Here is an 11,526-nt window from a genome sequence, read left to right as displayed (position 1 = left end):
CCGGGGTCTTCTGCACACCCCAAGACCTTTTCCTATAACCCCAGGTGCCAAGTCACACTTAATCAGTAAAGCCTTTTTGAACCGTTCATAGCCACCACTCTCAGCTCCATCCATTCGGCTGTATGCCTCCGTACCTTTAGGGCCAAGGAAGGGAGTGAGACTGCGGAGTTGTCTGCAGGATCAATCAGGTTCAAATCACATGCCTTCTCAAAGGCTATGAGGTAGGCATCCATATCCCCCCTCCTTATCTGGAACAACCATTTAGGATCTAGGCTCTCTGTGGACTTGGCATCCCAGGGTCTTTCCCCACTTTCCCCTCTGTGGGTCCTCTTGCCCCTCCACTTCTCTGGCAGTAGTTCATGCTTTTCCTGCTTCTCCTCATGTTCTGCCAGCTCCTTTGCCTTCAGCTGCAGCTCCCACCTCTTCTAATCTATCAAAGGGGACCTGAATCACGAGGGCACCCTGCTGGGCGGGGAACTGGCTCTTGGGGGCATCCTGCTGCCGCCTCTGTTGCTCTCAGGCCTCACTGGAAAACCCACCTGGGTCTGGAACCTGTTTCTTGGCCCTTTCATCTGTCTCCAGAAGGCTTAGCCCTCTCCCTGGACAGGGTTTGTCATGCTCTTCCTAGGGAGGTGGCCTAACCAGCGCCGAACGAGGGCCTAGGTTATATGCCCTTTTCTTGTTGTTTCCTTTGACTACCTTTGTTTTACTGCTGCAAGTCACTTATTGCAAAATACTACTGGTGCATTCAGCATCCCACTGATCCCATCCAACTGTCGTGGATCCACGGGTTCACTTCTACACCCCCAGCTTTGGAACAGGCTCTAGGAGGAACCCCGTCAGTCTACCAGACCCCCCAGGGGGCCCACTCGGCCTGCAGGATAAGCAACACCGCTTCACTGCCTCCTTCGACTGGACCTTTAGCACTGCTGGGTCACAGCGGGATTTCTGTTCAGCAAGTCCTACTGTGATAGACTACGTCCCGGTAGAGACTTGTCTGCTCCTCAGGGATTAATGCACCTCAGCCAGCATTTGTGGTGACACTCACATCATGTTGTCAAAACAGTCGGGTCTATTAATCAACTGGACTCAGCATAGGACGTCCTTAGGTTGGCACAGAGAACTGAAGGTTAAAGCACCGTTCAAGTCCATTCTGGCTAGCCCAGAGCCCAGCCACGTTGTAGTGAACCCCATTGCTCAAGTTCTGTCTGTCTCTCAGTCTGACCTTCTTGGTCAGACTCCAGGGGAAAGCCCGACTCCTTCCAGAAACGAGCTTTGATCCCCCACCTCACACCTTTCCCATCTTTGTTCTCGAGCTGGGGGATGTTGCTCAGCTTCCCTGTTGTGAAGTGGGGAAATCCACCTCCTCTGGGTCATTGGTTGCTAGGCAACAATGTCTTGGTGATGGGCTTTGCCATTGTCTTCACACTGGGGCTTGCCTCAGTCAGTCTTTTCCCAATGACCCATTTAGTCTCAGCTAGGTAACATGTCTCTCAGCCTGCCCTGAGCGCAAACAGTCCTCTGTCTCCCACTGGCATCAATGCAACATATAGGGGTCATGTAAATAGTACAGAACATTCCCGCTGCGTGATACAGCTCTCTGGTCAGACTGAGCGCTCCGGGGCAGGGACCTGTCTGTGCTCTTTGTCTGTAGAGCTCCTAGCATCGCAGGGCCCCGATCCTGACTGGGGCCTCCAGGCACTGCTGTGCTGTAAACAAACAATACCAGTAATGGACTGATAATAACATGCAAGGGCTTGACCAAAGCTGTCCAACCTTTACCGAGACCCTTTCCACAGCATTCACCGTGGGGAGGAATACAAGGGTGGGAATTACACACACACCCACCCTCCAGAGTTTGTCCAGCTGTACTCGGAGATGGGTTGGGTGGCTGCACTGGACTGGTGCCCAGGAGAGGCTGCACAGTCCTGGGGGTAGGGGCTGCTTGTGGCCAGGTGGTATTAGAGCACATGGCCAGGGTGAAGGGGCAGATCTGGGAGGGAACCTGTCCTGGTTACAGGGTTACGTGCACCTCTGGCCCCTCTCTGGGCTCTCTGAGTGAACCCGTCCAGTCTCCGGGCTTGTAATGGCATGGTGAAGGGTACTATACAGTTCAGCCACTAGGCGGTGCTGTGCGTAACAGACCTTATATAAGCCGACCTCCGCCATGCCGCGCCGAGCGTGAAAGGATCTTGTGGCCGGCGCCTCTGTGGTGTCTCTCTGAGCCGGAGGCTCTGTAGCCAGGCCAGCTCTAGTCCTGGAGCCTGACCTGCTGGTAGCAGCCCTGGAGCCTGCCATCTCCCAGGGGTACATGACAGGCCTTGTACCTGTGTGTCCATGTGTCAGACTCCCCAAAAGAAGACCCTGCTGGAGGAGGAGATGCAGTCTGGAGTTGCAGAAGGGGTTTGTGGGTACTCGGAGGTGCTGAGTGCCTGTTTGTGTCCTGGAGGGGGAATGTAGGGGTGCTGTAGGGGATACCTAGGGCCTCATTCCTGAGGAGGGGGCAGTGTCACTCCTCGTCACAGTGGCATGGCGGCTGGCACAGACCCAGCACACAGCATCATCTGTCAGTGCCTCCCGGCGGGCCTCTCCCCCGCCCCAGGGCTGAGAGCCGTAGCCTGGGTGGGGTGGGGATCCGGCAGCTCTGAGGAACCAATCAGCTGCAGATGCAGGGGGGGAACCAAATGGAAAGCGGAGCAGGTGCGGCTCCTTCTGAGCTGCACTGTCTGGGACAGAGGGCAGAGGAGCAAAAAAGAGGCATACCTTCCTGGACGTATGGTAACCCTACCGTTACCTCCCCTGGACAGACTCTTCCAAGTGTCCCGGTATTGTTCAACAGTAGGAACAAAGAAGAACAAGAGAGACAGGGTTTTATATAAACACCGTGAAGGGAAAAGGCTCTAATTTAAGGAGAGGGCCAAGCGACGCTCAGGTAACTCAACTAATTTGCTGGATTCCGCCTGATTCTGGATCCATGTTGCAATTTGAAAGAATAAACCAGTTCTGTGCAAGTTTTATGGGTTTTATTAAAAAGAATTATCAAACAGTTCTTAGGCTTAAATTTTTAGTTCGAAGTCTAAAATTACTGTAACTTCATTAAACTAATTAAGGCAAAAGCAATACAAATAAGGCATCCATGCTTAACAGTGAAGGTAATTAACTATTGGAACCATTTACCCAGGGTCATGGTGGATTTTCCATCACTGACAATTTTTAAATCAAGAGTGGATGATTTAAAAAAAACAAACTGCTCTAGTTCAAACAGGAATTGTTGTAAGGCAGGTCTCTGGCCTGTGTTACACAGGAGGTCAGACTAGATGATCACAATGATCCCTCCTGGCCTTGGAATCTGTGAATCTGTGAAAACAATGATCAAATCCAAGTCACAACTGAGACTGATTCTGTAGGTCAGTGGATTAACAAATAATGATGTTGGTTTGGTTCATCGACTCATTAAATCATCAAATTAAAACAGGAGATCATAGAATCCTAGGACTGTAAGGGACCTCGAGAGGTCATCTAGTTCAGTCCTGGGCACTCATGGCAGGACCAAGCACCATCTAGAACATCCCTGACAGGTGTTTGTCTAACCTGCTCTTAAAAATCTCCAATGATGGAGTTTCCACAACCTCCCTAGGCAATTTATTCCACTGCTTAACCACCCTCACAGTTAGGAAGTTTTTCCTAATGTCCAACCTAAACCTCCCCTGCTGCAATTTAAGCCCATTGCTTCTTGTGCTAGCTTCAGAGGTTAAGAACAATTTTTCTCCCTCCTCCTTGTAACAACCTTTTATGCACTTGAAAACTGTTATCAAGTTCCCTCCCCCTCCCAAATCTTCTCTTTTCCAGACTAAGCAAACCCAGTTCTTTTAATCTTCCCTCATAGGACATGTTTTCTAGACCTTTAATCATTTTTGTCGCTCTTCTCTGGATTCTGTCCAATTTGTCCAAATACTTCCTGAAATGTGGTGCCCAGAACTGGACACAATACCCCAGTTGAGGCCTAATCAGCACAGTGTAGAGCGGAAGAATTACTTCTTGTGTCTTGTTTGCAACACTTCTGCTAACATATCTCCGAATGATTGTTGCTTTTTTTTGCAACAGCATTACACTGTTGACTCATATTTAGCTTGTGGTCCACTATGACCCCAGATCCTTTTCCACAGTACTCTTTCCTAGGAAGTCATTTCTTATTTTGTATGCATGCAACTGATTGTTTCTTCCTAAGAGGAGTACTTTGCATTTGTTCTTATTGAATATCATCCTATTTACTTCAGAACATTTCTCCAGTTAGTCAAGATCATTTTAAATTTTAATCCTGTCCTCCAAAGCATGTGCAACCCCTCCCAGTATCATCTGCAAACTTCATGTGTACTCTCTAAGCCATTATCTAAATAATTGATGAAGATATTGAACAGAACCAGACCCAGAACTGATCCCTGCAGGACCCCACTTGTTATGTCCTTGCAGCCTGACTGAACCACTGATAATTACTCTCTGGGAGCGGTTTTCCAACTAGTTTTGCACCTCCTTTATAGTTGCTCCATCTAGGTTGCATTTCCCTAGTTTGTTAACGAGAAGGTCATGTGAGACTGTATCCAAAGCTTTATTAAAGTCAAGACAGACCACGTCTACTGCTTCACTCCTGTCCACCGGGCTTCTTACCCTGTCAGAGCAAGCTATCAGGTTGGTTTGACACAATCTGTTCTTGACAATTCCATGCTGACGGTTACTTATCACCTTATTATCTTCTAGATGTTTGCAAATGGATTGTTTCATTATTTGCTCCATTATATTTCTGGGTACAAAAGTTAAGCTGATTGGTCTGTAATTCCCTGGGTTCCCCTTATTTCCCTTTTTATAGATTGGCACTGTATTTGCCTTTTTCCAGTCTTCTGGAATCTGTCCTGACTTCCATGACTTTTCAAAGATAATAGCTAATGGCTCAGAAATGTCCTCAGTCAGCTCCTTGAGTATTCTAAGATGTATTTCATAAGCCCTGGTGACTTAAGACATCTAATTTGTTTAAATAATTTTTAACTCTCCCCTCCCATTTTAGCCTCTTTTGATCCTACCTCATTTTCACTGGTATTTACTATGTTAGACATCTAATGACCACCAACCTTCTTGGTGAAAACTGAAATAAAGAAAGAAGTCATTAAGCACCTCTACCATTTCAACACTTTTGATTATTATTCCCCCCACCCCACCCCATTGAGTAACAGATCTACCCTGTCCTTGGTCTTCCTCTTACTTCTAATGTATTTGTAGAATGTTTTCTTGTTACCCTTTATGTCTCTACCTAGTTTGAGCTCGTTTTGTGCCTTGGCCTTTCTAATTTTGTTCCTACATACTTGTGTTATTTGTTTATATTCATCCTTTGTAATTTGACCTAGTTTCCACTTTTTGTAGGACTCTTTTTCTTGATTTTTAGATCATTCAAGATCTCCTGGTTAAGCCAGGGTGGTCTCTTGCCATTCTTCCCATCTTTCCTATGCAATGGAATAGTTTGCTCTTGTACCTTTAATAATGTCTCTTTGAAAAACTGTCAACTGTCTTCAGTTGTTTTTCCTTTTAGACTTGCTTCCCATGGGATCTTACCTACCAACTCCCTGAGTTTGCTAAAGTCTGCCTTCTTGAAACCCACTGTCTTTATTTTGCTGGTCTCCCTCCTACCATTCCTTAGAATCATGAACTCTCTCATTTCATGATCACTTTCCCCCAAGCTGCCTTCCACTTTCAAATTCCCAACCAGTTTCTCCCTATTTGTCAAAATCAGATCTAGAACAGCCTCTCCCCTAGTAGCTTTCACCAGCTTCTGAAATAAAAAAAATGTCTTTAATGCATTCCTGATCCTGTGGCTAACACAGGAAAGAATTGCTTTCCATTAATCCTGCAGCAGAAAATAGGAGAACATGGCTGTTGTGATTTAAGGAGATCCTGTTTAGACACCAGACCACAGAGGTGTTTCATGGTGGCAGAGGCTAGCACCCCCTCAGGGGAAGTATGATGAGTCTGATCTAGTTTTTGCCACCATGCTTTGTTGCACGCAGGCTGAGTGGGGTCCGTGGCTGTGGCCTGTAAGAGTCTAGTCTCCTGTGGGCTGCAATAGTTTGGTCTAATTTTAGGTGTTGGCCTTGGTGTGCAGGTGCTGAGTGAGTTGCTAGCCTGTGATATAGAGGAGGTCTGACTGGATGATCTCTTGGTCCCTTCTGGCCTAAAACTCTAAATTTAGCTGGTGTAGGACATACCTGTCATTTTGGGTTTAGGTTAAGCCTTGCTGGATGCTGTGAACCCCATGATCAACACTCATTGAGAGAACCGGAGCTCCCTCCATTCCTCTGACTCTGTTTCTTTCACCAATATTGTCACAGAACACGGTTACTGGTTAGGAATCAGCTTTCTTGGAGCCTTTTATCCATTGTGGACAATGTGATATTTCAGGACATGGTTTGACACATGTTCTTACTCCTTGTGACTTGACTTCCATTTATCTATGATGGTCAGTTCAGAAATTACAGTACTAAGAACCAGGTAACATTCATTGATATATGCAATTACAGGTGTTAATTAGAGCTGAACAAAAGTTTTAATTCAAAAAGTATTTTGAGGAAATTTGGCCTGTTTTGAAAAACAGATTTTTTGTGTGAAAATGTTTGGATTTTCTTGAGATTTTTGCATTATTACAAAATTTGCAACTTAGCCTTTTATTTGGGGAGGGAGGGAATCTTATTATGTATTGTTTTTTGGGTTCTATTCTATGTTGCTTCTTACGCATCACCATAATATCACAATTCTTTCTGCTTTGCCAATTTTGAGCCCTCAGCTTAATCACATGGTAGCATTTTCAAAAGTGAAAATATTCATTTTGTAAAATCCCAACTTTCAAAATTAAAAGACAGGTAATGCAAAATTTTGAAAAATGAAAAAATTGTTCATTTCAGAAAAAATCAACAAAACAGACACCTCTTTGATATTTTGATTTAATGTTCAAATGTATTTTCCAGACAGTTCTAGTGTTCGTGTACTGATTAGCGGAACTACTCATCCAATGAGCGATCCTTACTGTCAGACCAGTTGCATTAGAGCTATGCATAGACCAAGAAAAGAAGTAATGATGCATTTGCTATCAATACACTGCACATCTTTAGTGTGCTGCTGGAATGTTGCACACGCCTTCAGCCAGAAGCTGCCTCATCCTCAGGAGTTACTAGCCCCGTTAACACTGAAAAGCAAAGTGGGTCTTGGAGCCACCCCCGTGTGAGCTCAGTGCAATGAACAGCCAGACTCACATGGGCGGGGCTGGGCCCCAGTGAGAGGTGCTATCTCCCCCCATACCATATCTCAGGGACACAGCGTGATTGGGGAGTAGACCCAGAAGAAAGGGTGGAGCTGCCCAGTGAAAGAGGAGGTGAAAATGTAGATTGGGGCCTCTATACCAAGGTGATAAAATGACACCAGGCCCCGCTCATCGTCCAGATACACTCCGATTTTCCCAGGGCTCCCAGTCAGGGGCAGGAGCGTATCTGGGCGAGTGCAAGCCCGGTAATGGCTCCCACACTGATCCACGGCCCAGATCCTCTCCTCAGGAGAAAACTTGATCCAGCCCTTCCTCCTGACAGATTCTTTGGCCACGCCCACAGCCCAGGTCCTCCCACCCCCAACGTCTACCTCCCAGTAGTGTCTCCCCGAGGCAAACCCTTCCGAGCCCAGCACGCAGGTTTCACAGTCAAATCTCTCGGGGTTGTCAGGAATGTCCTGCTGCAGGCCCCTCCATTTCACAGATCGCCGATTCTCAGAGACCACGAGGCTGGGATGAGCCGTGTCTGGATCCAGAATCACCATAGCTGCAGAGAGGAACGGAGCATCAGGGGCAGAGCCCAGCTCTGTCTTTTCTAGGACACTGTCTGATTTCCAGCCTCTACCTCTCGGGGACCTGCTTCTCTGCATTTCACTGCAGCTCTCCTCCCAGGCAAAAGGGGCAAATAGTTCCCCTGCAAGAGCTGGAGATGCCTCTAGCTCCCATTGGGCCTGTCTGTAACCTCTACAGAGGCCCCAATAAGGAACGAGCTCAGGTGTTACACACACGGACATCATTTCTACCATTAAAAGAACTCAGTAGTCACCTACCACAAAATCTGTGCTCTGGGGCTGCTACCATGTCTCCACAGCTAAGACAGCAACTGAGTTTCCAATCTACATCTGAGTGGGAGCCCTCTATTCTAATACCCACAAAGTCGTATCAGACTCAAATTTGGTAGATTTGGTCCAGGTCTGAGGTAGAATTTTTCTACCATATTTGAACTGAATTAGCCAAAGGGCTACTGATTGACAACTCTGTAAAAACAGAGATTTCACCAGAGTCCAAAAAGCATTAAGACAATTACCCGCAGCCAGTTAAGGTAATTTACACAGTTTCCTAGAACCCTTCTAGTTCATGAAGTTAATTAATAACAACACAACACATGAGAATTCACCATATGTGTCCAGTAAAACCCCAACTCTGAACCATAATTACCAACGGCTGCAAGCACCTACCCCCTGGAATTGACAGCAGGTAAGTTCCCGGCCTTAGGAGCACTCTGACTTATTGCAGTTACACTGGAGAGCTCGGGACTCCATACTTAAGTGTGAGCATTTGTTTTATGCAAGTAAACTGGGGACGAATCTGGCATTTTCATTGACCATACTGCTCTTTCCCTGTGATTTCTGGCATGTGCGCATCTGCTGGGCAGCAGAGTGGTGCAGGAGGTCTGACATTAAAATACCAGCTTCACTTACCTGCATTTTTGCTGACTTTACTCCAGCCTGAAATCAAACACACCAAGAGGTGAGCACTCCCCGGAGCACGGACTGCCGGCAAAGGACACAATGTCATCTGGGGTGGGGGAAAGGGGACACATGGCACTTACCAAGTTCGGCCAGGGATTTCTCTGCAAACAGAGAGACATGGATATGCAGTCAGTTCTACAACAGCTCCTGGGTTAGGGAATGTGCCTTTAAAGGACCACTTTGCCCTCTCCACTGTGCTCTCTGCTGCCCTCTTCCCGCCCAGGTCTCCTGGCCTGAGCTCCATCCTCATAGAGCTCTTAGTGGCTTTGGGCTCTGTCGATTACACCCCCCTTCTTGGCATCTGACCCTCGCTGGGCTCCTATGGCCCTGCCCTAGCTGGGCTCACCTGTGGTGTAGTGTCCACACTCCCCATGTGCCAGGCAGCTTGGAGAGGGGCTAGGTCCTGATTACATGGAAGTGAGGGTTTAATCTAACCCATGGCCCTGGACACTGGATCTCAGCTCATGGGCCCAGCCACATGAGCTGGCTCCTTCTCACTGAGTTTGTGCCTCAAAGTGTCAGAGAGTGCTAGGAAACTTTGGGACTGCGCTGAGCCCCTGTTTCCAGGGCATCAGAATCCCCCCCACCCTTCCATTCCTTTAAATTCAGTAGCAAAAAGGTACGTGGGCCCAGGCAGACCCACCAGTTTTGGATATGGACATTCCCCTGTGTGCAGATTTTAAAGGAAGGGGCTGAAATCAGGCTTATGATACTTGAGGGCTGGAAAAAATGCCTGACTGCGAGAGACTGACTTATAATAACGGGATTATTCACACACGTAAAGTTAAGCCTGTAGCTAGCTGAACTGGGGCCCTAAGCTCTGTGGGCCTCAGTTCCCTGAGTGTAAAGCGGGAGAAGAAAGGGTTCCTCGCCTTGTGCGGTAACTGCAGTTCTTCGAGGTGTGTGTTACTCCATGCTCTGTGTACTCACAGCCCGGCGCCTCACATCGGAGATTTCAGGTCGCCGTTTCTGTTCGGCCCCCACATCTGCTCTCCCCAGCTCGTGCTCCGCATTAGGTCAATGTAGCGCTGTGCAGACAAACTGCCCCCGGTTCCTTCTCCACCACAGAGCTCATAGGTCAGAGCTGCAGAGCAGAGGGGAAGGGGGGCGAGTAGTGCAGCACCCACAGGGACACATCTCAGAGAGCGACAGGCACGGCACCAGGTGAGGGACCCTTTCTCCTTCTTGCAGCAGTGGCTCTGTGGGCGTCTCGGCGACTCGGCAGCCGTACCCGTGACGGAGGGGTGGGGTTTCAGAGTCGAGTCTAGTCCTGAGCATCAGACATTGGAATAAAATATAGCAGAGGATGCAGGGGTGCCGGAACTGGGGGGATCAAGGGGCCAGGCCCTCCCCCCACTTTTTGCCAGCTGTAAAGGCAAGTGACGGTGGGGAGAGGAGTGAGCAGCAGGCGGGGTCTTAGGGGGAAGAGGGAGTGATGCTGGGGTTTGGGGGAAGGGTCGGTGCAAGGTCAGGGGCTTGGGGAGAAGAGGTAGTGTGAGGTCAAGGCCTTGGGGGCAATGGGTGGTGTGAGCACAGGGAGAAAGGGAGGGCAGGGCCTCAGGCGGGGCATGGCATGTGGGGTGCAGCCACAGTTCAGGTGCCTGTGGGCCCCTCACACACTTCTAAGGGGCCTCTGCTGAGATGTGGGTGACTGCAGGATGTTCAGCAAATGTGTGAGCAGATGTCCACGTTTCTGCTCTGCACGTGTCTGTGATCGGAACATTCCTGAGCAAGGCTGTGCAAGTGGAGAGAGATCTCCTGGGGTGAGTTTGAACCGTACAGGAAGGTGGAATGCCATAAGTGTGATAGCAAGGGGTAACGCAGTCTGATATCCATCTCGAGAGTCTTTGTTTAGCGATTGAGGGTCCCTTAGATCTGTCTGCAATGGAGAGAAGTAGTCTGCCAGATTTCCTGAAGGGCTTAATCCTCATCAAATAAAAGGACTCTCCCGACATTGAGAGTGTGTAGTGTCACCTCCCTTTTATCCTGGTGTGGTTTTGGAAAGAAAGTGGGGAGATGGATTAAACCGGTTTATGTGGAAGTGTGAAGATATTTTCAGTAGGAACGTGGGGTACAGTCATAATGTAACCTTATCTTCTAAAACAACTGTAAATAGGGGGTATACCAATAGAGCCTCTATCTCTCCCACTCTCCGTGCAGACATAATGGCCACTAGGATTGTAGTTTCCATAGAGAGGTGTAGAAGAGAGCAGGAGGCCATGGGTTCGAAGGGAAGTCTTGTAAGAAACCGAAGGACGTCGTTGAGGTCTCATGCCAGTGTAGAACATCTGATTGTGAAGACTGCAAAGAGCTACAAAAGGATCTCACAAAACTGGATGACTGGGCAACAAAATGGCAGATTAAATTTAATGTTGATAAATGAAAAGTAATGCATATTGGAAAACATAACCCCAACTGTACATATACAATGATGGGGTCTAAATTAGCTGTTGCCACTCAAGAAAGAGATCTTGGAGTCATTGTGGATAGTTTTCAGAAATCATCCACTCAATGTGCAGCGGCAGTCAAAAAAGCAAACAGAATGTTGGGAATCATTAAGAACGGGATCGATAATATGACAGAAAATATCATGTTGTCCCTATATAAATCTGTGGTTCAACCACACCTTGAATACTGCGTGCAGATGTAGTCGCCCCATCTCAAAAAAGATACATTGGAATTGGAAAAGGTTCA

At 47.8% G+C, this 11,526-nt stretch overlaps 1 protein-coding gene across 1 annotated transcript; it reads right to left on the bottom strand.

Moving 5' to 3' along the window:
- Positions 1 to 3,581: 3,581 nt before the first annotated feature.
- On the bottom strand, positions 3,582 to 10,217 carry LOC144929075 (butyrophilin subfamily 2 member A2-like). The gene is made up of 2 exons (XM_078851075.1): positions 8,782 to 10,217; positions 3,582 to 7,847 (listed from the first exon to the last, which is right to left on the bottom strand). Exons 1-2 carry the CDS (start codon positions 8,876 to 8,878, stop codon positions 7,345 to 7,347), a joined length of 600 nt encoding a protein of 199 aa, XP_078707201.1. The 5' UTR covers positions 8,879 to 10,217; the 3' UTR covers positions 3,582 to 7,344.
- Positions 10,218 to 11,526: the final 1,309 nt, after the last annotated feature.

The sequence above is a fragment of the Lepidochelys kempii genome, unplaced genomic scaffold (genome assembly GCF_965140285.1).
Source record: "Lepidochelys kempii isolate rLepKem1 unplaced genomic scaffold, rLepKem1.hap1 scaffold_32, whole genome shotgun sequence".
NCBI lineage: Eukaryota > Metazoa > Chordata > Testudines > Cheloniidae > Lepidochelys > Lepidochelys kempii.
Note: the sequence above shows the minus strand (reverse complement) of the source record. Positions and strands in the feature narration are given on the sequence as shown.

Coding starts and splice junctions, on each gene's coding strand:
- LOC144929075 (XM_078851075.1), bottom strand. CDS start 8,878: ATGACATTGTGTCCTTTGCCGGCAGTCCGTGCTCCGGGGAGTGCTCAC. Junction 7,848..8,781: donor TAAAGTCAGCAAAAATGCAG/GTAAGTGAAGCT, acceptor TCCTCTCTGCAG/CTATGGTGATTCTGGATCCA.